Below are 27546 nucleotides of genomic sequence, written 5' to 3'. Positions count from 1 at the left end.
CTAATACAATAATTAAAGACAGAAATAACCACATTTCCACAAACAAGAGAAAACAATACTAGTGTGAAAAGTGGATGCTGTGTCCTGGTGCTCAGTAAGAACCGTAGCTCTGAGCCTTCAGGAGAGCTGCAGATCCAACTCCTTCATGTTAAAAACAGCTGTTAATACAGGAAAAATGAGGACCTGTAAAACCACATCATTTGGCCCGAGGGAAGCAGCAAAAAGAACTTAGTACCTTGAATGAAAAAAAATAGTACGTAGAATGAAAAGAAAAATAGTAATAAGGTATGAGAAATCAGACCCTGGGTCTGTGCTACCCTCTCTTGTAGGATTTAATTCATGTCTATTTGAGGCAGCAACATTAACATGAAAAAACTAACATTAAAATTATCTAAACTGTTGATCATAGAGAAGCTACAATCAATGAGAACAGAAAAAAAAACCCAACAGAATTGGACACCTAAGGAATATAAATAGTGGAATTGTTACGTTCAGATTGTGGAATGTTTGACGTATTTAAAGAATTAACATAATCAAAGAAAAGCTCACAAGAAGATACTGTTTGGAAAGAACAAATTGAAGTCGACTTTTAAAAATGAGAAATAGAAACATGGAAGTGCATTAGCGTTAATTTGTACTTACCAAATATACACAGTGTATTTTAAAAACGTAAGAGTGGTAATATTCCATTCCCAAATTTAGTTGTAGATCTTTTTTTCCCCCTCATACTAGGGAGAAAAAGGAATACAAATTGAGACAGGACTGAAAAAAGAGAAAAATTAAGACAGGACTGAAAAGACTCAGGTAAAGATTTAAGAGAAATATAGCCATGTTAGGAGCCCTTAGGACTAAATGTAAATCATTTTGTTGGTAGTTGATTCATACATGCCCTAAAATTACCCTGCATATTAAAATAATACAATACATACCAATGTCTTTTCTTTTCATGTAAACTTTGTATTGAAGTGGAACATCGCTTATAGACGGTATATGTTATAGTGCCTACTTTGATGGATTTTTATAAAGTCAGCACCCATTTATACGATACCCAAATCAAGAAATAGAACATCACCAACATTCCAGAAGCTACACCAGATTTCCTTCCCAGTCATCACCTCCTACTCACCAAGGGAACCCATTGCCTGGCTTTTTGTGTTAGTTTATTTCTGCACAGCTGACAACTATAACTTTACTGGTGGTGGTGTTAAACAACACAAATTTACTGTCTCCCAGTATCATTGGATCAGGAGCGTGGGTATCCTGAGCTGGATTCACTGCTTAGAATCAATCTCTCCAGGCTGTAGTAAAGGTGTTGGTCATGGCTGTGATCTCAGCCAGGGCTCAAGGTCCTTTTTCAGGTGGTTGTAGGGCTAATGTTGCTGTTTTCTGGCTGTCCGCTAGGGATAATTCTCACCTTCTACAGGCTTCTCTTGGGTCTTTGTACCATAATCACCTCCACAGTTCCAACTTCAGCTCAGATCATGATCTCGTGGTTCATGAGTTCGAGCCCCACATCGGGCTCTGTGCTGACAGTTCGGAGCTGAGAGCCTGCTTCAGATTCTGTGTCTCCCTCTCTCTCTGCCCTTCCCCTGCTCACATGCTATCTCTCTCTCTCTCAAAAATAAAAAATAAACAAACAAAAAGGCATTAATCAAAGGGAAGGTACAACTCCCGCTCCAGCAGGGGCTGGCAAAAGTCGCTGTCTCTAAGATATTAGAAAACCACCATGCCAGCTCCCTGATGTATTGGGTGGGGTTGCTTTGGCCCACAGTGGCAGAGTTGAGTAGTTACAGCAGAGACCACAGAAACCATATGGCCCACAGACCATAAAATATTTACTGTTTGTCCCTTTAATATGTTTGCCAACACTGCTACAAAGAAAGCTATAATGAAAGTAACAACAGATTTCTTAAACCGCAACAAAGAAAGCCAAAAGCTAGTAGAATAATATCCTCACAACAAAGGAAGCCAGAAACCAGTGGAATTACATCCTCAAAGTGTTGGGACTAACAGCCCATCTATTGTGTTCCAACAAAACTCGCATAAATGAAGGTTTTGTTTTGTTGCTGCTGTTTTTTTTGTTTTTAGAGAGAGTGCAGACAAGCAAGGGAGAGGGACTGAAGGAGAGAGAGAATCTCAAGCAGACTCCACGCTGTCAGCACAGAGCCCAACGGGGGACTTGATCCCACAACTCTGGGATTATGACCTGAGCCAGAACCAAGAGTCAGACACTTAACTAACCGAGACACCCAGGTGCCCCACAAATGAGCAGTTTTTAAAAGTAATATTTAGAGATAAAAATGACAGAGTTTACCAACAGGAGACCTATAATAAGGAAACTTTTAAAAGGTTTCAAGAGGGGCGCCTGGGTGGCTCAGTCGGTAAAGCGTCCGACTTCGGCTCAGGTCATGATCTCACATTTTGTGGGTTCAAGCCCCGTGTCGGGTTCTGTGCAGGCAGCTCAGAGCATGGAACCTGTTTCAGATTCTGTGTCTCCCTCTCTTTCTGACGCTCCCTCCGCTCATGCCTCATCTCTCTCTGCCTCAAAAATAAATTAAAAAACTATTAAAAAATAAAAATTAAAAAGATTTCAGGAAAAATGGAAAACATCCCAAAGGTCTCAAATGAAAAAATTACTGATGGCAAATAAAGTGGAAAATATGTATATAAATGCAAACATTATAAAAATACTAAAGTTACAGTGTGGTTTATGTGGTTAAAAATAACTGAAATACTGAACAGTTGCATATAAATAGGGCATTTGTTTAAATTTTTTTTTGATGTTTTATTTATTTTTGAGAGAGAGAGAGAGAGACAGCATGAGCAGGGGAGGGTCAGAGAGAGAGGGAGACACAGAATCTGAAGCAGGCTCCAGGATCTGAGCTGGCTGTCAGCAAGCACAGAGCCCGACGTGGGGCTCCAACCCATTAACCTTGAGATCATGACCTGAGCCGAAGTCGGATGCTCAACTGACCGAGCCATCAGGTACCCCAGAATAAGGCATTTGTTAAGGGTGAAAGTGTTCTAAGTCCTCTTTGTACTTTTGTTCGGGAGGTAAAGATATGACTTAATTTTGATATGCATGTGTGGTAGGCTGAATAATAGCCCCCAACATATCCATGTTCTAATCCCTAGAATCCTGTGAATGTTACTTTATATGGCAAAAGGAAGTTCACAGATATGATTAAGGATTTCAAGATGGAGAGATTATCCTAGACTATCCAGATGGGCCCTGAGTAGAATCACAAGTGTCTTATAAAAGACAGGAAGAGGGAGATTTTAAATCAAAAGAGGAGAGAGGGTATTAAGATCATGCTGCTGACTCTCAAGAAGGAGCAAGGGACCACAAGCCAAGGAATGCAAGGAATGAGCTCTAGAAGCTAAAAAAGGCAAGAAAATGATTCTCCCCGAGAGCCTCCCAAGGGAGTCAAACCCTGCTGACACTTGGACCAGAGAAACCCATTTCAGACTTCTGGCCTCCAGAACTGTGAGAGAGTAAGTATCTGTTGTTCTAAACCACTGAAGTAATTTATTACAGCAGCCCCAGGAAGCCAATACAGTATGGTCAGAGTTCAAGGGCAACTATGAAAATAGTGGAAACAGGAGAGGTAAATAGCAAATTAGAAAACAAAAAGCCTCAATTAAAAAAAAATAGAAAAGGGGGCAAGTACAAAGGTAAAGTGAGAGAGGCGGGGCACCTGTCTGTCTCAGGCAGTAGAGCGTGCAACTCTTGATCTCAGAGTTGTGAGTTCGAGCTCCATCTTGGGAGTAGAGATTACTTGAAAATAAAATCTTTAGGGGCGCCTGCGTGGCTCAGTTGGCGGGGGGCATCCAACTTCGGCTCAGGTCATGATCTCAACAGTCTGTGGGTTCTGGCCCCATGTTGGGCTGTGCTGACCGCCAGCTCAGAGCCTGCAGCCTGTTTCAGATCCTGTGTCTCCCTCTCTCTCTGACCCTCCCCTGCTCATGCTGTCTCTCTCCCTCTCTCAGAAATAAATAAAAATAAAAAAACATTAAAAATTAAAAAAAAAATCTTTAAAGAAAAAAAGGTAAAGGGATATAATTTAGAATGGCTCCATTATCCAACTAATGGAATTAAACTATGTAAATAGAAGATAAATATTTGATTGATTTTTTTAAAATTTCCATTATAGTGATTATAAAAGACTTACCTGAAGTGTAAGCACATTTTAAGGCTGGAAATAAAGAGATGGAGGAAGATACATTGGACAAATCAACATTGTAAGACATTGTAAGATAGCTACATTAGTAGTTGACTGTACCAGATTGAATAGTGCCCCCTCCCCCCCACTCATGTCCAACCAGAAGCCATCAATGTGACCTTATTTGGAAAGAGGCTCTCTGTAGATGGAATCAAGTTGAGGACATCATACTGGGTTAGAGAGGGCCCTAAGTCCAGTATGACTGGTGTCCTTGTAAGAAGAAGGAAATTTGGATGTAGACATGCAGCTATGGAAAATGCAGGGGAAATTAGGAGTGATGAGTCCTCAGACCAAGTGGTGCCAAGGATTGCCAGCAACCACCAGAAGCTTCCTGGGGCAACTGGGTGGCTGAGTTCGTTTAGTGTACAATTCTTGATTTGGGCTCAGGTCATGATTTCATGGTTCATGAGACTGAGCCCCAAGCTGGGCTCTGTGCTGACAGCATGGGATTCTCTCACTCCCTCTCTCTCTGCCCCTCCCCTACTCATGTTTCCTCTCCCCCCCATAAATAAATAAATAAATAAATAAATAAATAATTTAAAAACAAAAAAGAAAGGATTCTTCCCTAGAGCCTTCACAGAGAGTATGGCCCTGCTGACATCTTGACTTCAGATTTCTAGCCTCAGGTGTCTGGGAGAAAAAACGTTTCTGTTGCTTCAAGGCACCTACTTTGTGGTGCTTTGTTACAGCCACTCTGGACCCTGCTTTGGATTCTCTGTCTCTCTGTCTCTGCCCCTCCCCCTTCTTGTGCTCTGTCCCTCGCTCAAAAATGAATAGACATTAAAAAAATTTTTTTTAATAAATGGTATAAAACTTCATACATTTGCAAAATTTAAAGCCTGCTTCTGAACAATTCATAGGCCAAACAGTAAGTAGTAATGGACAGTTTTTAAATTACTGAATGATAAGAAAATTTCAGTATCAGAATTTAGGGAATGCAGCGAGGAATTTCCTGAGAAGGAAATTTATAGCCTTACATGCTTATTAAGAAAACAATGTTTAGTGTTCACTTATTTTTTGAGAGAGAGACAGAGAGAGTGCGAGGGGGAGAGGGGCAGACACAGAATCCGAAGCAGGCTCCAGGCTCCTTGCTGTCAGCACAGAGCCTGATGTGGGGATCGAACCCACAGACTGTGAGATCATGACCTGAGCCGAAGTCAGATGCTTAACTGACTGAGCCACCCAGGCGCCCCATTAAGTGCTTATCAAAAAACAAAGAAAGAAATGCTCAGAATTAGTATACTAAGTATCCAATTTGATAAGTTAAAATAAGTTCAGGTAGAAAATGGGGACTAAAATAAAGTGCAAAAATCAATTTTAAGAGACAATAAATGGTCAAAGGGTGAAATTTGAACAGATGAAAATCTGTTTATATTGATACAAAGAAAAGGCACAAAATGAGAAGATGATATTATGAACACTTTGATGCCAATAATTTTTTTCTTTTATTATTTATTTTTTTGAGAGAGGGTGCGAGCCAGGGAGGGGCAGAGAGAGAGGGAGACACAGAATCCGAAGCAGGCTCCAGGGCTCTGAGCTGTCAACACAGAGTCCGATGCCGGACTCGAATTCATGAACTGAACCATGAGATCATGACCTGGGCTGAAGTCGGATGCTTAACTGACTGAGCCATTCACGCACCCTGATGCCAGTAATTTTTAAATGGAGATGAGACGGACAACACCCTAGAGCAGTGGTTCTCAAACTTCAGCGCTCACCTGGAGTCACCTGGGGGGCTTGTAAAAGACCGAGATTGCTGTTAAAACACCCTTGGGGTTCCTTATGCAGCAGGATTTGAGATTTGTATCCTGACAAGTTCCAGGTGTGGTAGATTTAAATGATTGTCCCCAAAGATATCAGGTCTTAATCCCTGGAACCTATAAATTAGTACCTAGACGGCAAAGGGTATTACTTTATAAGACAGAAGATGTGGTTAAGGGATCTTGAGATGGGGAGAGTCCTGGATTATCTGGGCGGGCCTACACGCAGTCCCAAGTATCCATATAAGAGGAAGAGGAAGATCTGACCACAGAGAAGGTTCTGTGACCATGGAAGCAGAGGTCGGAGTGCCCGGAATGCCAGCGGCCACCTTGTCTGGAAGAGGTGAGAACAGGCCCTCTCCTAAGGCCTCTGGAGGAAGCATGACCATGTTGTCACCTTGATCTTGGCTCAGATTTGAAACCGATTTCAGATCCCTGGGCTCCGGACTGTGAGGGGAATATACCTCAATTGTGGGAAGCCACCACATTTGTCACAATTTGTTACAGCGGCCACAAGAAACTGACATACCAAATGATGCTGATGCTACTGGTCTGGGAGGAAAACTAATGAGAACTAATAAGCCTGAATAAGTATATGCTTATTATGAACTCCCCCTCAAAAAAGTTTAAAAGGTCAGACACAGACGGTTTTACAGGTGAGTTTTACAAAATTTTCAAAAAAAAAAAAAGATGATTTCGGTCTTATACAGTTTTGTTCTAGAGAATTGAGAAAGAGAGCCTGTAGTAGCAGGGGTAAACCAACGCTGTGGCGATCTCCAAATCTGTATGGCTTAACAAAATAGAAGTGAGTGCTTGCTCAGGTCACAGTCCAGAATGGTTGTGGGGAGGAGACTGGCAGCAGAGCTCCGTCTATTGCAGGCAGTTACACAGGAGCCGCGTCTCCCATCCTGTGACGCCACCGACTCCAACGTGAACTTCCAAGGATGGAGGATGTCCCGAGGGAGGTTCTTACGGGCTGGTTTTATAAGTGACTTCCCTCACTTCCTCCTTAATGACATTGGCCAGAATGCTGACATATACCCGCAACCTAATTGCCAAGGTCTGCAAAATTAATTTAGCCAACTCAGGGAGGGGAGGAGATGGAAGGGTATGGGAGAGCCCTAGCTAGCAGCTGTTGCTCTCTGCGGAGAATTCTCTTGCATTGGTCTCTTGACTCAGTACTGCCTCGTCTGTGCCTCCCCTTAGCCACATTGGACATAGGTGCTGCCTGGTGCCACCACCACATATAGCACATAACCTGTAAGTCACCATGAAAAAGGAAAAGAGAATGGAGGATGACCCCTATGGAGATTTTTATGGGCCAGTTCTGGATGTAGCGTATGTTACTTCTGTTCACATTCCAATGGTTAGAACATCTTGGGGGCTGAGAAATCTTTGCCATCGGCTTCCTGCCCAAGTAAGGGCTGCTGGAATGTGCTGTTTAAGGCACATTCTAGAGTCACAAGGCTGGGGGTTATTTGGTTTTTGTTTTTGTGTGGGTTTTTTGTTGTTGTTTTGGGTTTTGTTTTTTTTTTTTTGTGGGAGGAAGGGGATGGGGACACTGTGTTTCTTTGACAATAGATTTCCTCAAACACTTAGTAGGGTTCTGACCCATTTGCTGACAGTCTCGTGTACCAATCACAACATCCAATTTATTTGTTCCTGGCATAGTTCTTAAACCTGCTCTGTACCTTAACTTTACACCTGTGTCTTTCTCTCAAATAAGTGGTGGAAACTGGACAGGAAGATGGCACTCTTGATCCAGTCTTAATAAGACTGTGTTCTTACTATTTGATATCTAGATGCTTTTCAGTCACTCAATACCTTGCATTTGTAGACTCCCTGTGACTTTCCATTATTCCCTATAAACCAGTATGTTTTCTCCTATAACGTTGCCAAATGTAGTCAGTAACGGTCCACCTCCACTATGGTCACAGTTTACCAACCTCTTCTCCTAAAGCTCAGCTAGTACTTGAATGCTGTCGATCACAGTTTTACCCATTATTTTGCCAAAGGTAACCAATAGGTTACCATCTCTTCAGTTTCTGTTATCGTTTCTTCACCTTTCCCTAACCCCTGACTAACCCAGTATGATGTATCTTACGATTTTATCAAAATAGCAGTCCACTTCAATATATCAAGTTCTCTATTACTGACACACAATACAAGTTTTTTATTGCTTGTTCATTTTATGGTGTACTGTGTTCCTGTAGGGGTGAAGAGTCATTCAGAGACTCAGGGTTCTTTGTACCACCATCACGTTCAGCTTTTAAGTAAACATGGTTGGGCAAAGAAAAGAATGGTGGACTATGCAAAGGAGATTCTAAAAAAATTTTTTTAATGTTTTATTATTTCTGAGAGAGGGAGAGAGACAGCTTGAGCAGGGGAGGGTCAGAGAGAGAGGGAGACACAGAATCTGAAGCAGGCTCCAGGCTCTGAGCTGTCAGCACAGAGCCCGATGCGGGGCTCGAACCCACAAACCATGAGATCATGACCTGAGCTGAAGTCAGACGCTCAACCGACTGAGCCACCCAGGCGCCCCTGCAGAGGAGATTCTTACGAACCAGACCTGGAAAGAGCATAACTCACTTCACATTCCACTGACCAGTTTTCAGTCAGATGTTACCAATATCATATGCCTAAGAAGAGATGATTCTTTCCCCAACTAATTATTATGAGGCAAGTATAGCCTTAATAACAAAACCAGATAAGGATGATATAAAAAAAAGGAAAATTATAGAGCTGTCACATCAATGTGGAGAAAAAAAATAATAACACTTCAACAAACTAAGTCTAGCAGTGTATATAAAACAGATGATACACCATGGCCAAATTGAGTTTATCCCGGGAGTGTAAGCATGGTTTAATAGAAAAATCTATAAATTCCACTTATCATTCTAATAGATTAAAGGCCAAAAAAAATTCCCCCACATTATCACCTCAACAGATGTGGAAAAGCGGTTTTAAAATTTAATACGCTTAGGAAGCTGGGATGAGTAAGAACTTCCTTAACCTGATATGACCTGTTTGTGACACCATGTTTGTGACGACACTCGAACGGCCCATGGAGACGTCCACCTGGTGAGGGAGTAGTGTCCTGCTCACAGCCTTGTCAGTGAATTATTTGGAAGGGGATCCTCGAATCTCAATCAAGCCTTCACATGACTGCAGGCGGAGCCATATCTGGACCTCAATTTCATGAGTCCAATCAGAAGCACCCGGATAAGCCATCCTCAAATTCCTGACTTACAGAAACTGTGTTAGACCATACATGTGTCTTGCATGTGTGTTGTTTTCAACTGCTATGCTTGGGGACCCCTGGGTGGCTGTCGGTTGAGCGTGTGACTTTGGCTCAGGTCACGATCTTGCAGTTCCTGAGTTTGAGCCCCGTATCGGGCTCTGCGCTGACAGCCCAGAGCCTGAAGCCTGCTTCGTAGTCTGTCTCCCTCTCTGCCCCTCCTCTGTTCACACTCTCTCAAAAATAAATATTAAAAAAAAATTTTAAGGAAATGAATAAAACATTAAAAAAATTAAACTGCGATATTTTGGGGTGATTCGTGACATAGTAATAGATAATAAAACCATCAAAACAAACAGGTTTCTATTCAGTGTTGAGCTTTTTAATTTGCAACCTGCACAATATTGTCAGATGTTGAATCTTCAACAGGATGAATATCCAAAAAGTTTAGTTCCCTGAACTGAATTTTTAAAATCTTGAACCAATTTTGGCATTGATTTAAAATGATTTCTTTTGACATTATCTGATGACATTAACAGAAAACTGGCAGCCTTTAATTTCAAAGATCTGCTAATGAAACACATCCATAGTTACAGCTTTGCTTTTCATATGTGAAATCAGAAACACTAGAACAGAAAGTGAAATTATTTTAGAATAATCACTTGAATTGCTCAAATGAAAAGTCATGCTCCACAAAGTTATGTGTAAATGTTATCTTCTGCAGTAGTATGTGAAAAAGCCATAGTCTCTGAGCAGTCATCTTAAAATAATCATGGATTTTTGAAGAGGATGGTGCTGCTTATTTAGTGGATGTGCTCAGTGCTGCTGTCTCCCTCACTGCTACGGTGTATGGTAAATGTCGTTTTCTTTCACTAGTTTTCCTACTGAGTGTAAGTACAATGCAACCAGAATGTAGAGGACTCGTTAGAAGAGGTTTGATGCTGTTGTAGGACACTCACAGCGAATTACAACAGAAGCTCAAAGTCTCAAATGTACCTACGGCCTAATTTATGCCGGGCAGCAAAGAGAAAAAGAATGCACTGCTTTGCTGAAGGATATTGTTTAGTATCAGCTGGAGCGTTTATAGTTTAGTTAGTATAAAGAGTGTGTACGTGTACAAATTAACTACAGGCTATTTGATAGCACAGCACAGTTTGCATGTAGTCATAAATAAAATATGAGTTGTATTTTAAATTCATTTCTGCTTCATAGCTTTCTTAAAAAGAACACTGTTTTTGGCATAACACTGCTCCATCAAAATCTATATGTGTGCTCTTTCCACCGTGGGGCTTTTAGTGAGGTCCACAAATTCTTTGCCAGTCCTCCCTTCAAAAGGTGGAGCCTATTTCTGCCCCGCTTTGAGGGAGTGAGCTGGACTTAGTGATTCACGCCTAAGGAGGACAGTATGCCAGAGGGAAAACAGAAAAACGCAATGAAGTAGAAATCATAACCACAATGAAGTACATGTAGAAATTTATTTCAAAAAGTGAAAATAAAATAGCCAAAATGCTTCCTCTAGTTTTGAAACAAAGAATAAAAAACCCTCACTTTTAGATAACTGGGCCAAATTAACAATCATATTGAAAATTAGAAGATGAAAAAGCACCACATATCACCTCTTGTGGAATATAGTTTAAGTATATAGAAACACATCCCTCAAATGCATCTATCAGGAAAAAAAAATAGAGAAAAGTAATAAGTAAGCATTCAACTCAACAGGTTACAGAGAGTATAAGAATAAACTATCAGAAAATATAAAGAAATAATAGAATTAATAAAATGAGACTCTAAGGAGTTAAAATGAAAACGTGTTCTCTGGGAAGATTAACTAGATAGACCTCTAATAAAGTAGACCAAGAGAAAGGAAATGAGGCACAAGTAAATATTAGGGATGAAAAGATCATATTTGCAAACAGAATATAAATATTAAAAATAAGAAAATACCATGAATAAATTTATAGTAATAAATTTGAAAACAGATGAAATAGATATCTTCCTTAAAAAGTAAAACTTAGCAACCCGTGAAAAAATAGAACACTTTAAAGAGTCTACAACATTTGAAGCCATTGAATTAGTTGAGTATCTGCCCACTCGCCCTTCACTCCATAAAATAAAAGCACCAGGTATTTTATAGGTGAGTTTTACCAAACATTCAAGAACGCTAATATTTTAGGATTTTTATGATTCTAGTATATCACTGATAGCAAAATCAAACAGAAACATGAGAAAAATTGTAGGTTAATCTCACTTATGAATATACAGTATAAGAAAGATCATAGGTTAATTTTGTGAACAAAGATGCAAAATTTGAAAAAATATTTTTAAAATTCAAAAGTATATTATTAGTAATAATAGCATGGATCAAGACCAAGTAGGGTTTATCCCAAGAATGCAAGAATTGTTCAACAGGAGAAAATATATTTTGTAATCCACCTCAAGGACAGAGGGAGAAAAAAAAAACAAAACCTGCATTTAAATCGATGTAGAAAAAGCATTTGATAAAACTCATCATCTATTCAGGACTTTAAAATATAAGCAAAGAATAGAAAGAAATTTCCTAACACAGAGTATGTACCCAAACGTATACATGTATATTGTGGTTAGTCCTTGAAATATTCCATCTTAAAGCTTAATCAAGAATCAAGGAAGACTGCTCACTGAGAGGTCTTGCCAACACAGTAAGACAAGATGTGACATTCTAGAGGCTCTGTCCTCAGAGCCTCTGGCAAGTCGGCTATGACAAAGGTCCACATTAGAGGAGGTGTTAAATTAAGGAAAGTGTTTTCCAAAATGTAATTCATTGTAATCTTGTGACAGTTAACTACAAAACCACTGCTAATAAGACATGTCACAATGTATATTCTTTTGTTGATCGAAAATGTAACCATTTCACTTCCAATAGGCTGTCGGTTCTGTCATTAGGGAAGAATTAAGCTCTGACAACAAAGAGTTCTTTTTGATTTCTCTCTTTTCCTGCAATGGTTAGCATCCTAGCGACAGAGCCTCTGGAAGGTCTGGCCCACGCAGTAAAGCAGTTTCTTTAACACTTTGTAGCACCGTAACTTGACTAGTTCGCCCAGAAAACACATAGTGTGACATGCTATTCATGACAGATCCTCTAGCACTAAATCTCAAGTGAAAAATATTTTTAAATCTCTATAAAACTATCCGCAAAGATCTGTCTGTGGGAGTCTGGTATGGGAACCTGCCAGCCCACCTGACACTTGTCATCTCCCAGGATAGTATCTTCCAACTTTATTGCTTGCAGAGCTCTACACAAGTTTTGGGAAAGTATGTACTGCTTCACATATTTTTAGATTGATAACATGTACTCTCATGAACTTCAGTACGGTTAAATAAGATCATTGCCGTAACCATTTCATCAGCACAAGAGCAATCTGATTCCACACCACCCTCAACGCGCCCCATCCCACCTGCTTCCCACTATCATCTATACAATAATACGAGAACAAACTCTTCAACAGTCAGACATTTAATTAACATCGTTCATTGGCTCAGGATTTTTATTCCACTTTCCTCACAGAATTATAGTATATTTCAGTGCTTAAAATATTTTTATTCCTCCCTCTATAATACTGTCCTCTAACAACATATGAATGTAAATTGAAATTTTAAAAATTAACCTTCTGTGACCAGACTAAAGGTATTAAAAATAATTTTCTTCTGAGCTTTTCAGTAACTACTAGAACACAAATGATAAAAACACAAAGAGAACAAAGAATAAAACAAGAAAACAGGAAAAGATCTAAGACACGTGTTACATGTTTCATGGTGAAAAGTCCTAGTTGAGTAGAGGAGAGAAAAAGTGGAGCAAAAGTGCTATTTGATGAGTTCGCATATATTCATCTTTCGTCCTTCGTGCTAACTGTAAAGTGCTCAAAAATAGCCGCAGCCTCAGCAGCCAGCCTGGACCCTGGGAGTGGAGTCACAATCTGAGGACAGCGAAGCAACAACTAAGAAACCTAGGTCTGTCACAATTATAGAGCTTTTTATAGCCCTGACCTGCTAATTCCTGGACTTCATTTACAAGGAGAGAAATTTCTCATTTAAAGCACATTTTACTTTGGATTTTTTGTCATTCAGAGCCAAACCTGATTGAGTTCTCCAGAACTTCTCCCCAAATTAAAGAGCATTAACATCCCACTAAAAGGTAGATCTTGCTCTAGTATCCAGTCGAGAGAGAAAGAGAGTGTGTGTGTGTATGTGTATCTTAAGGTCTTACAACTCAACAACAACAAAACAACTTTTTAATAAGCAAAGGATTTGCATAGATATTTCTCCAAAGAAGATACACCAATGATCAATGAATACAGGAAAAGATGATCAACATCAATGGTCATCAGAGAAATTCAAATCAAAACCATGATAAGATACCACTTCACATCCACCAGGATCGCGACGTTTGGGGGAAAAAAACAAAATACAAGTGTTGGTGAGGATGAAGACTTTGGAACCCTCATACGCTGCTGAGAATGTAAAATGTGGCAGTTGCTGTGGAGAACAGTTTGGTGTTTCCTCAAAAAGTTAAAAACATAGAACTACCAGCAATTCTATTCCTATGTATATACTCCAAAGAACTGAAAACATGTACTCATAAAAATACTTGTACATGGGTGTTCAGAGATGCTGTTCAGTGTTACTATTCACAACAGCAAAAAGGTAGATACCTTCTCTTATTGTCCATTAAGAGAAGAAGGGATAAACAAATTGTAGTATACATATGCTATGGCATCCTACTCAGCCATAAAAAAAGGAATGAAGTCCTGATTCGTGCTCCTATGTGGATGAGCTTTGAAAACATGCCAAGTGAAAGAAAGGAGACACCAAAGGTCAGATGGTGTACAACTCCATTTACATGAGGTACCCGGAATAGGTAAATCCAGAGAGACAGAAAGCAGATTGGTCATCAGGGTAGGGTGGCAGGCTGGAGAGTAAGTGCTAAATGTATTAAATGCTACTAAGCTGCCCATTTTAAAATGGTGAATTATACGTCACGTCAGTTTCATTTTTTTAAAAAGTAAGGCTAGCAAAAACTTCTATAGAACCAACAAATCTATCAGGAATAAAAGAGCCTAGTAAAAGTCCAAATAAAAGACTGCTCTACAGCCAGTAACAAGTAAATCTGAACCAGTTTTAAACCTATCTGATCATTTAAAACTTGCCTCAGTTTAATCTTAATTGATCAAGGACAACTTATATCTGGAAGCCAATCATTCAGTGGCAGTCTCATACTTTGAAGGTCAACCAATCAACAAACTTATCAGTAATCTCCTGAAAGCCAGCTGACCACCATGTTTTGTCAGAATGTTTGTGAGGCTGACATCAATTCTCTCCACCTCTGTAACCAACACAATCCCAAAACAATCCCGGACTCAGAAACCTTATATGAAATTAGCAGTTGGTTACTCAAAATGATGGGTCCAACCAGCATTAACTCTCCCTTTCCTAGTTCTTGTTTCAGTTATCAGGTGGTAAATCTTGATCTCTCCTTTGGACAATTCTCACAAGATTATTTATAACACCTCACTTGACAGTATTCCAATGGATCCTTGGACCAACAGCAAAGATCAGTGGCTTCTTGATCCCTACACTCCAACAGTTCTCAGATATGTTGCCAGATGAGTTTCTCAAAAACAATCTAAACTTTGAGCAGTTTCATTGGGTTCTTATTGCTAAATTTATTTTATATAAGACTTCTAAACAAATAGCTCATCGTATTATAATGTTATTTATTATGCTTTGTTATTTTATCTATATGATAATCAGACCTTCTGATTAAGAGGTGAACCATTTGATAAATATTTTTGCCATTATCCTGCCTTTCTCTCACTGCTTTTTTTCATTTTTGTTCATCTATTCATACAAATGTATACAAAATTTTGTTTTATGTGTTCTTGTTTTGTCCCTTATTGTCTCGTGTGTGTTGAATATATAAGGAAGTGAGTGCTTCATAGGGAACGGATGGAGGCATAGACTAAGACTCCAAATCAATATAAATTGGCCCTAAAGACTAATGGTCCATTAGACTGATGACAATTGGCTGCTAAAATGATTGGTCAAATTTTGCTTTCGGTCATCTATGAAATCTTCATGAGTATTCCTCAAGGCTGGGCAATTTGTAAAACAAGTTCACTTTGTTTAGTCCATGTCTCAGGATCATCAGTGTTTGGGGGTCACTGACCACCAGCTCCTTCCTATCCTCCACTTGGCTGGGCAACCTCATCTACCATTAACAAACACACTTTTGACAAATGCAGTGTCTTTTTCTGGTCATTGATTTGTCTGTGGCAAAGGCATGACCTCCTCCTGACAGTTTTCACTACAGTCCTAACTCTTGTGCTTAACCTGGCAAAATTTTGCTACCAAATGACTTGGAATTAGTTATAGACATTATAAGGACCTTCTCCTATGCCAAAATTACTACATTCAAAGGAGCTCTAGAAAAATAGTGGGGGGAAAGCCTAAAGTATACAGCAGTCAATTTTTGATTGTTACATGGAGGCCTCAAAATGAAATAGTGACTCACTGCCATTCAAACGTTCTGAAACCACCCTGCTGGCACCTTTCTGTCTACCCAGCTTAATCTTTACCAGTCATTCATTCTATCCTTCTGCAATCTTTTGCTCAAGGTTCTTTTTAGGAAAGAACAATTACATCTAATCACATCCCTTCAAAATACTGGGGCAGAATGCAGATCTAAAGAAACTAATATTTGATCCTTAGCCTGGAATCAAGCCAAGAGCTATAATAAAGGATTTTCTTAAACTTAGGAAGACAAATCTGCTGTAGGGTTCAAAATTTTGTTAGATACTTATTGTCCTGGAGTCTGTACCAACCAGTTCACTTAATTATTAGCTGCTTGGCTGGGAACAAAACAGTTAAAAGTAGCAAAACCAGGGCACCTGGGTGGCTCAGTCAGTTAGGCATCCAACTCTGGCTCAGGTCCTGACTCACGGTTTGTGCATCTGAGCCCCACACTGGTCTCTGTGCTGTGAGCATAGAGCCTGCTTCAATCCTCTATCCGGCCCCTGCCCCGCTCCGCTCTCACGCGTGCACGCTCTCTCTCAAAAATAAACATTTAAAAAAAAGGCAGCAAAACCAACAATAAAAATACCAAAACTAGGAGATGGTTTAAATAGCCCAGTTCTTTATATGGAAACCAACTTGACAATAAATTATGAAAGAAAAATAAATAAAAATAAATAAATAAATAAATAACCCAGTTCTTCATAATTCAAGGTCTGATCTTGAAAGGAAAAGCAAATAGGAAATGTAGTACATAAAGCCATTCCAGGGGCCTCTCCTTTATGGATGGACTGGACAAAATTCAAAATTATAAGCAAACAAGCTGAATTAAATAGCAGATTCTGAAAACTGACCCAGAAAAATTTTCAAACAATATTCTGGGGTATTCTCAAGAACTCATTTGTAAAGGCAGATTGGGCTTTACAAAATGGATTTAAAAATGCCAATGTAGAAGATGTCACTTAACATTTCAAAAAGCTAGAAATCAAAACAAATTTCTGCCCCTCAAGATGTTCTGGGTTCTTTAAGAATTAGAAAGCTATGGTAAAGGATACCATAAGTATAAGGGCCATGGGAAAAACTAATGTCCTATAACAGCTTAAAAACAGGACAACTATCCAAAATCTCTCTAGTAATGCTATTCCAGTAGACATTAGCACTTAAAACTTCCCTGACTGTCTAAACTAGGGAGATAGGCCTACAAATATAGATAGACAACAAAATACAGATATAGGTCACTTTATCCACTGTTAATTCCACAGAACACCAGATCCCTCAAGAGTACTAAAACTGCCCCAAAGAGTAGTAGAAACGTCTAAATCTATAACTGTTACTCTGGGACCAATATCAGGATATAATACTTTCTTCATGACACAACCACGTAATAGGTAAGGTCTATTTAATGCATGGCACTGCCAGGTAAAATTTACTGCAGGATTATTTTTTATATATGATCAAATTATGGCTGATTTGGACATATAACTATACTGTGTATGTGTGACTCAAAAAATAACCAAATGATAAGCTATGATCCCAGAATTCTCACAGGCAAAACACTTTCAAGACATAGGTGAAGGGGCGCTTGGGTGGCTCAGTTGGTTAAGTGTCCAACTTCGATTCAGGTCATGATCTCATGGTTCATGGGTTTGAGCCCCATGTCAGACTCTGCTGATAGCTTGGAGCCTGGAGCCTGCTTCAGATTCTGTGTATGTGTCTCTCTCTCTCTGCCCTTCCTCCACTCACACTCTGTCTCTTTCAAAAGTAAACATTTAAAAAAAAAAGAGACAGAGGTGAAGTAGTTGGAGAAGTGCAGATGGATTCTTCCTAGATTATCATAAAACTTCCTTTTTGTATGTACCTGTAAAGTTAGGGCTACACTAAAAATGTCCTATGCAACAGCCAATAGGCCCACGTGGCTAATAAGACTTGAAATACATCAAGTGTCTCTAAGAACTAAAGTGTGACTAAATTAATTTTTAAAATAAATTTTTAAATTTCAATTTATTTAATTTAAATTTTAAATTTCAATTAATTTAAATTCCAAAAGGAAAAGTAATTCAGTTACTGGAAAACTTAAGTAGGTTTGGAAAAACTTAGGTATGTGAATTTACTTTATAAATTTTCTGAAATCTAAATACAGATCAAGCATTTCTGATGAAAATTTCATCATCGCTTTTCGGCCTTTTGGCTAAGATCAAGTGTAGTATCTGATGAAAATTTCATGTCTGAATTGAAATGTACTGTAAATTTAAAATACACACTGGATCTCAAAAATTTAATATAGAAAATGTAGAACATCTAATTCTTATATGGACATGTTGAAATAGTATTTTAGATACGGAGTTAAAATGTGCTATTAAAAATTAATTTCACCTATTTCTTCTTACATTTTTTAATGTAGCTACTAGCTAACTTCATTTTTTTAATTTTTAAAATTATTTTTATTTGTTTTTGAGAGAGACAGAGCGCAAGCAGGGAAAGGCAGAGAGGGAGACACAGTATCTGAAGCAGGCTCCAAGCACTAAGCTGTCAAACTCAGAGCCCAACACGAAGCTCAAACTCGTGAAATTGCGAGATCATAACCCGAACCAAAGTCGGATGCTAAACTGACTGAGCCACTCAGGAGCCTTGCTACTAACAAACTTTAAAACAACATCTATAAAGGGGCGCCTGGGTGGCTCAGTTGGTTAAGCATCTGACTTCAGCTCAGGTCATGATCTCGTGGTTCATGAGTTCAAGCCCTGCATTAGGCTCTCTGGTATCAGCACTGACCTCACTTTGGATCCTCTGTCCCCTCTCTCTCTCTGCCCCTCCCCACATTTGCATACACACTTTCTCTCTCTCAAAAATAAACATTTAAATAAAAAATATACAAAAGAACATACATGGCTCCCATTATATTTCTTTTTTTTTTTTTTAATTTTTTAATGTTTTATTTATTTCTGAGAGAGAGAAAGAGACAGCAAGAGCAGGAAGGGTCAGAGAGAGAAGGAGACACAGAATCTGAAGCAGGCTCCTGGCTCTGAGCTAGCTGTCAGCACAGAGCCCGACGCGGGGCTCAACCCATGAAACGTGAACCGTGAGATCATGACCTGGGCCGAAGTCAGACGCCCAACCGACTGAGACACCCAGGCGCCCCGGCTCCCATTATATTTCTATTCAATAATGCTTGATTAGTCCATGCTCTAAGGCAATCAACTAGGCATGATTTTGACACCCAGGGCATGTCTGGCAATGTCTGGGCATTCTGGTTGTCTGTGCAGCTGAGATGCTGCATTGGCATCTCATAGTTAGAGGCCAGGAATGCTGCTTAACATCTTATAATGCACAGGGCAGTCCGCCAAACAAAGAATTATGCACCTTTATGCAAAATTATGCACATTTCTTCAAAATGCCAGAAGTACTGAAGTTGAGAAACTGTCTTTCAGCAGCACAGCATACATAAAACACAAACAAACAAACACACACCACTGTCTCTTAGCTTATCCTTTGATCCAACAGCTTATTTTCTTACATCACAGAAACTGCAGCCTAGAACAATTAACTGAGGCATCTTCACATTTGTACTAAGTTCACCTTTAAGTCTGATTATCAATCACAGGTAATATCACAGTGCTGAAAGACTGAAAGCCTACTCCTTAAGATCAAGAATCAGACAAGGATATCTCCTCTCTCAACACCTCAACACTGGATGTTCTAGCCAAGGCAATTAGGCAACAAAAAGAAAGAAAAGGCATCCATATTGGAAAAGTAAAACTATCTCTATTTGCCAGTGACATGACCTTATATACAAAATTCACACATACACATACACACAAACCTACCGGAAAAAATCAGTTTACAAGGTTGGATGATAGACGACTAATATGCAAATTAAATCTGATGGTACCACATAAATGTATTATCACTTTCTCGTTCTCATTTTACCATCTACTGGTATAGCCTTCTCAAATCCAGAAATGAGAGAATCCCGTGATTATGGTTCTGCAGTTCGAGAAGTGTCTATGCCCAGAAAAGACATTCTGAACACTGCACTAGTAAATTCTTACAAATACTGCTTGTTAATGGGCTTTGTTTTAAAGAATGAAAAGAAAGACTACTACCTGCATATACAATACACCACAGTCTTTTAGAATACCGGAGGCCAAACAGGCTCAGGTGAACAAACCTGTGGTCTTTTATAAGGTCTTCTTTTATGAGTCTCTTTTAGGACACATCACATTGTTAAAAATAAAAGAGGAAATCAATAGCCAGTATGTTTTTGAAATAACATATCAATTTGGAATGCCACAGACAGAGGTTTCTTAATTTCCCGATACCCCTCATAAAATCTGGATATGAATTATACACATTATTTGATGCTCTGGTGCCAAAGAAGTTGCTAACTTTAGAAAGAAATTCACAGTAAAAACAACAACAACAAAGAACCTTATCAAAACTACTGAATTAGTAGACCTCCATACTAAACACCTTGCTAAGCCCAAAGTCTTTCTGCAAGGAACTTCTATAAAACCAAAGGACAAATTCATAGAGAGGTTCAAGCATTCATTCACAAAAATTTTGCTTCTAATTTTGAAACAAACAAACTGAGAATAACTAGGTTGGAAGACCCTAAGGATAAGATCTGGCAAAGTCAGAAGGGCCACCTGGTTACACAGATAAAACTTAAGATGGGCATTTGTCAAATTCTTTCATAAATCAAATTATTACAGTGAGGACAAACTAGCCATGATAATAAACAAGCAAGGGAAAGGGGTACTTGGACAGCAGAGAATATGGCTACCCAAGAAAAGTCTTGGAAGAGCCAGAAGAGAGGACTACTTACCTACTCTTCAAGATTAATTATAAAGCTATTTTTTAAAGAATAAAAAAAAATCTGTGTAGAATTAACATAGGTAAGTAGGCCAGTGGAACAGAATACAGAGCCCAGAAACCAATTCACACATGGAAGAGGATTTGGTAATATAGGAGGGGAGGCACTACAAAGTTAGTGGGGAGCAGGCATGTTATTTAATAAAGGATGCTATGAGAACCAGCTATCAATACAGGATAGGATTTGTGCCTTACAACAATCACTAAATTTAATTTCAGGTGAATCAGGCATATTGTGAAATTTGTATCTTTTGAAACAAAATAGAATTTTTTTAAACTCAGGGGAGGAATAAATTTTTAAAACCTAACACAAAAAAGGCTCAATCATAAAGGAAAAGGATGATAAATTTGACTAAATTTAACTGCAGAATTCTATATAATTAAAGGCAGCCATAGACCATATTAAAATGAAGTCACTAAAAGCAGCCATGTAACAGAGAAAAACAAGCATATCGATAATAAATTCACAAAATAATGACCAGTAAATATAGGAAATGAAGCTAAGGTTCCTGGTGGTCAAGGAAATAGAAATTTAAAACAAAAAGCTATTATCTCACAGCTCTCCAGAATTCTCTTAAATTGTCATTGGGAGTGCAAACTTGCATACCTCTTTGGAGAACAATTCGAGAACATCTCAAGTCAAGGAGATATATGTATCTACCACCTAAAAATCCATCTGGGGGCATATGTCCAGAATACCTAGCACATTTGCATGAGAAAATGTTATCAAGAATGTACACTTACAGCACGCTTCAAAAAAGCAAAAAGTTATAATTGAAATGACCATTATTGGTGGAATTGGCAAGTAAACTAATACAGTAAACAGCAATTATGTTGACTGAGAAGGCAAGTTACAAAAGATTACATATGATAGGCTATCGCAGATAAAAAAATTTTTAAACTGCTATATAATTACTTATGGATACAAACACATGGAAAAGTATAAAGTCTTAAATAGGAAACAGTCACACCAACTTCAGAACCGGTTAGCTCTAGGGAGGGAAAGAGGAGATGGCATCAGGGAGGAGTACAAAAGAGGAACATTTTATTTCTTTAAAAATCAGAAGCAAATATGGCAAAATAGTTTGTGAAGAGTACAAGGGCATTTATATTATTACTCTGTATATTTGAAATATTTTATAATTAAAAAGAATCGTAATGGGCACATATGGTTTAACAGTAAAATAATAACATTAGTCATTCACACCACAAAAACTTGTTAAGTAATAACATTAATTACTTAAGCCACAGAAACTTATGTACATATATTAGAGCATGTGATAAGAGTTAAAAATAAATTCTAAAATTTGCAATTTACATTAGGGTTTTAAATTAATAATTTTGCTAATGGACTTTGAATCTCATGCAATTTTTAATGTCCTTATACTAGAATTTTAAGGGATGTTCTGCAGAGTTGTTAAAGCTATATAAATAAAACTTTAATCGTATTCTGTATTTCAGTCTTATTTTGGAAAGCCTTTTCTGTAGCATATAAACAGTAACAAGCTTTACATATATTTACAAGTCTCAAAGGCTAACAGTCCTAAGTATGAAGAGAAGGTATTCCACTTTATTATAGTGTTTCACCAAGAACCTGATGCCCTAAATACTAATGTGGAAAACCAATGCTCCATTATTCCCTTTTCTGTTCTACTTGAGTTTTGGGTCAGAAGCCAAGAAGTACCAATATTGGAAAAGTTATAAACAAAGTCTTATTATAAAACCATTTTTAAAGGAGAAGTGTGTAACTTTCACAGGGGAGTAACACAATCCTTTGGGATTCCTATGTCAGAGAGGGATGTAAAAGAATATTTTAAGAAAGGGGTTAAGAAGAGGTAGTAGAATTTTGGCTATCTGTTCTTCACTTACTGACTCCTTGAGTCTCGAGGCTGTAAGATAATAAACACTACAGAGAAAAATCCAAGAGACAAGACAAAACTGGGTAGGATACTGTATCTACAAATTCAACTCAAGAGATCTATAACTCACGCATAATACTTCACTCTCGACTATAATACTCTGACCACATTCATTCTAATTCAATAACAGCCATTTTACCCAGTTGATGGTAAGCAGTGATTTTATTTAACAGGACTTGCTTTTTGCCAATTAATCATTTGCAACAGAGATGATTAGCTGATCTTTCAAGTAAACTTGCTATTAGATATGTTAATATTTCCCATGTAATGGAAGACTGCGATAAAATTATTCCAAGTTCCAAACTTCCATACTTTTTTATAAGTTGGGTACAATGTTTTAAGGGTAACAGTGCTGAGGCAAAAGGCAGGTTTCTACCTACTTCACTTCAGCCCATTATACTGAATTTCACTTAGTACTAAAATTAGTAACTTGTACTTCTAAAGGCTGGAAAAAATAAGCTCCCCCAAATCTCTAATTCAGTGTAATCTTGGCCAGTAAGAACAGCAAAGATTGCTTAGAAAATTGAAAGCCTCCTGCAACATTTTATAATTCTTTATTTTTTCCACCAATCTTAAATTTCAGAAATACTCATTTATTTCTTCCCTCTCAATAGAGGGATCACTACCACTCTGCTTCATGGATGAAATAATCTAATTCCTGCTTCTCTCAAATTCATATCCTCAGGAGACTCACTCAAACTGAGTAATAATATATTCCCTGACAGGTCTGCAATTCAAATTTCACTAATCCATGGTAATTCTTCCACAGCAAAAGGTCAGTGCCATGAATTTAATTGTCTGAATTTCATAACCCTTAAAAACACCTGAAAGTTCAGTTTACACTCTTTGATATAGTATTTCAGAGCATGCTTCAAATAGCTTCTGATAAGCTATATTAATAGCTTAGCCTCATTTTATCATTAAAATAATCTACAAATATCAGAATACTAATTAATTTTGTTGTCATAACTGATAAATAAGTCTTAAAATATCTGTAGATAGAAATCAACCCTCTCAACTCATTTGCCTCACTTGGATTCTTCTAGAGCATAGATGAACAAACTGGGATTTTTAGTATAATATAGTTGTACAGTGCTTTCACAAATTCCAATTCTGTAATTTAGGGTTTTTCCATATTTATTTTTAAATATACAAAAAGATTAAACTATTAATATAAATATTTTCTCTCAAATATGTAATATTCTTATGTAAAAGGAAAGGTTTCCAAACATTTACAAAGCAATCTAAAGATAAGTAAACCTGATTTAGGATCATTACATTAACCAAAATAATTTTCCAGAGAAGGTCTCATTTAAAACCTTACTGGCCTCACATCAATACTTCAAGATGGATCCAAAGTTGCACTCTTTGCTTCATTTACTTCAGGGATCACTTCCAATGGAAACAAAAATTCAGAAAAAGGTCTCACGACAGAGTGGACAAGTGGATTTGTTGCTAGACGTAAACCATTTGTACTGAAAAAGAAAGGGTTTTAAATATTAAAAGAACTTCTTAAAGCTGTCATATTACATACACATCTAAAATAAGCTTAACAATGATAAAGTGGAAAAGGAAAACTACCAAAATTTTAGCTTCCTCCATTCATCTCCAAAATCAACACAACTCACTATTACCTCTAACGGCTACAGTTTGATGATGATTTCTTCCCACACACAACCACGAAGACGTGAGGAAGACAAGACCTCATATGAAGCAACTGTACACGGGGCAGCTGATGATTAAAGAAAGAGAGCAAAGAGCTCTGATGCCAGATGGCCCCTGCTTCCAATGGTTTCAGTCTCCTTTACGCTACTAGCCTCCATGAATTACTAACTACCTTTTACAGAGTTTGAAAAATCATTTTAATATTAACGATACCTAAGAGTTTAACATTGTTTTCTTTTCCAAAATTAGATTATCGCACATTTAAAAAATACATAAAATATAAATAAGTTAATTCCTCTTTGGACTTACCAAGCAGGCTGAATGGAACTTTTTCTTGCATGTTCTACAGGCTTTTTTGGGAAGAGAATAGTTGAAACCATGAATGACTGAGAAACAGATCATGCAGTCTTCAACACCCTCAAAACGTTTGTCTACATTATTTTTCCATAATGCGAGGCCTTCCATAATACTTCCATTCTGTTAACAAGAAGAAGAAAATAGAGTAAACATGCTCTGAAGAGCACCAAAGTTATTTTTATTCAATTTCATAAACTGTAAGAGTGAATTTGAATTTGAGAAAAGAGAATCTACTTGGCTACCTTCACACCTCCTAAGTTTTCTGAATGTTGGTTTTTAAAATGACCTCCCAAGTTGTAGAAACGAGGTATAATTTCCCTTCATTAAAGACAGACTTGAAAGGGAGGCTTCTATACCAATACATCAAGCTTTGTAGTACCAATGTGGAAACAACTATAATCTGTTTCAAAGTCAAAGTTCTCTGAGAGTAGTGAGATTTCTCTAATCACAGAAGGACAGTTGAAATCTTAGACTAAAACTAGCTCCAAGACATTAATCGGTCCAGTATCTTACAAGATGATTCCCTCTCAAACAACTTCCATAACACTACATAATGTTCTAGGTCATCCACAATGCCAGTGGAGTAAAGTCAATTCCTCTCAAACACCAGGAAGAAGACTGTAGAACCTTACAAATGACAACAGCTTGGCAGATTCAAGTCACTTAGGCGTACATCTGTATGGATCCAAGGAAATACAGTCTATTGGTTTCAAACTCAAGCAGAAGGGTCGGATTGCCCTTTCAAAGAACAGGTCAGCAGTGCTCTATCTGGGAAGTCAAATGTGGACACAGACTTACTTGATGGGTGAGGTAAGTGCTTAACTGCAGCATCCAGTTCCGCCACTGCTGAACAGCCACTCCCACTCTCTTCCCACTCTCCACGGTAATTGAGCCCAGCGGATAATTTGAAGGCAGCTGGATTATAAGCTCAATAACTATGTCCTCAATAGTGTAAGTAGCCATCACTTCTCGAGTGGTAGCCCGAGCTTTAACCTGCAACATGGGAAAGGTAATATTTTCTTGCAAATTTCTTTCTTTTGTTCAAAGAACATCTTGTTGTCAGTCGTCATTCAAAGACAACACAGGTAAGCGTGTTGGTTTATTAGACAAGAGATATTTAATAAACAGGTTTATATATCTGACATATTTTAAAGTGATTTTCATGAAATTCAAAGTTAGTTTCAAAAGAAATTCTGCTCATAAAAAACGTATGTTTTTTAATATTAGGCTTATCACATAATAGTTTTTGAACAGACCAATGACAGAATGAGTTCTTGATTATTCCTTTTCTTCCACACAGGGTATGCACTATCACTTCCATTTAGAAGTCTCCCAGGGCTTTCTCTGCCATAGCATTCTCTTGAGCTTTAAAGCCAACCATCAACTGTTAGACCATTTCCATCTATTAACCAGCTACAAGTTCGAATAAATCACCACAAAATTTCTAACATTCCTCTCCTTTTATGGAACACTCCCACTGATACTACCTCACTCAGGCCCTCCTTGTTACTAATGTCTACACCAGTAGTATCCACTGACTATGCATTTGAACCCAAGCTCCATGCCAACAGCCAGTACTATATATTGGAGTCAGAGCAATTTCACAGATTAGAACTCCGACAATGTCATTTGCCTCAAAGGAAATGTTCAGTGACTAAATAGGACCAAATTATTTTAGACTATCATTTGAGGCCTTGCCCAACATGGCCTCCTTTATCACGGAAGCAGCTGGTTCTCTATTTACTTTCAGGAATCCTACTCTGTGGCTTATTTATCATTTCTTAGGCAGTCACAGAAATTACATTCTCCTCTCAAACTTTTTGCTTTTGCCATACTGTTTTCTTGTAATATTCAATCCCTTTCCCTTCATTATCCCTGAAACACAATCCTGCCCACTTCAAAGTGATCTTTCTCCATAAAGCTGCACCTAATCCCTTCAGCTGGCTGAGCCTTTCCCACTCAGATTGAGTAGCATTCTTCCTCTTAATGAGCCACTTTTTAGTTTCCAGTGCAGAAAAGATTATCAGGATCATGCTTTCCCCTTTATCAGATTATATGTTATTACACAATAAGGATCTGACCCTACTAAACCATTCATTTCCCAAGTGATTGACAGACAGTGCCTGGAATGGTATTCCAATATATATTTTAAATGAACTAACGAATGTTCAAAAACTTTGATGCGGGTAAATGAAATTATAACATTACTTTAATCTATACATTAATATTGAAATTTGATACCCAAGAATCAGAAAATAGAGTAGACAACTTCTACAGTTCTGAACAAATGGTTAATATTGTGATGATATGCACTACAAACGACAGACATAATCAATATTCAAACAGCTCTTCTGGAAAAAGTTCAAGATAACACTAACCGTCATGCCATTAAACAGTTGTGTACTTGTTTGTACAGAAGAAATTTCTTGAAAAGAAAGAACATTGCTGACATACTTGCTTGTGAATCTATCTACAATATTGAAAACACGCTTCTCGCTACTATTCCACCACAGCCTCACCATGGCAGGTAAGTCTTTTAATGTCATATGATAGACTGAACAAGCCAAATGTGGGATATGGTATGGGAGAGTTGCCATTTCTGAGGAAAAAACAAAGTCTTAGTTAGTAACATGTATTTCTTACATAGAATAACAGACTAGAACATCATTTTTAATTCCTTAACACTAGAGCCAGAGCTCATAAAATAAACATACCAAAGAAACCAGAACTCTGGAGCATTAGTAAACTCATACATTCAAAGTAAACCATTAGAATGGCAAAAAAGAAGTGAAAAGAATGAAGATCCCAATCGACAATGAAAAATCTGCCAAGAAATAGCAATTTATATTTCACATGATAGATCACAAAAAAAGAGGAACATGCATATTTTTAAAAGTAGGACCCTAACCCCCCCACCCCCAGGGGTGGAAAATTTTTAAATAAAAAGGAGGAAAAATTTAAAGACT

At 38.0% G+C, this 27546-nt stretch overlaps 1 protein-coding gene and 1 pseudogene across 1 annotated transcript in view; one reads left to right on the top strand and one right to left on the bottom strand.

The window, feature by feature from the left end:
- The first annotated feature begins 17935 nt into the window (after window positions 1-17935).
- On the top strand, window positions 17936-18029 carry LOC144228418 (U2 spliceosomal RNA; annotated as a pseudogene).
- A 3638-nt stretch (window positions 18030-21667) lies between these two features.
- LTN1 (listerin E3 ubiquitin protein ligase 1) overlaps window positions 21668-27546 on the bottom strand; it is a 61622-nt gene continuing 55743 nt past the window's right edge. The window contains exons 27-30 of the mRNA XM_077760213.1: window positions 26959-27179; window positions 25379-25573; window positions 24533-24700; window positions 21668-24033 (exon numbers count right to left, since the gene is read on the bottom strand). Of these exons, the coding sequence (XP_077616339.1) occupies window positions 23971-24033; window positions 24533-24700; window positions 25379-25573; window positions 26959-27179 (647 nt within the window). The 3' untranslated portion in view covers window positions 21668-23970. The remainder of the gene's footprint in view (window positions 24034-24532; window positions 24701-25378; window positions 25574-26958; window positions 27180-27546) is intronic.

The sequence above is a fragment of the Crocuta crocuta genome, unplaced genomic scaffold (genome assembly GCF_008692635.1).
Source record: "Crocuta crocuta isolate KB4526 unplaced genomic scaffold, BGI_CrCroc_1.0 scaffold369, whole genome shotgun sequence".
NCBI classification, from domain to species: Eukaryota; Metazoa; Chordata; class Mammalia; order Carnivora; family Hyaenidae; genus Crocuta; species Crocuta crocuta.
This window is presented reverse-complemented; position numbering and strand designations above follow the sequence as displayed.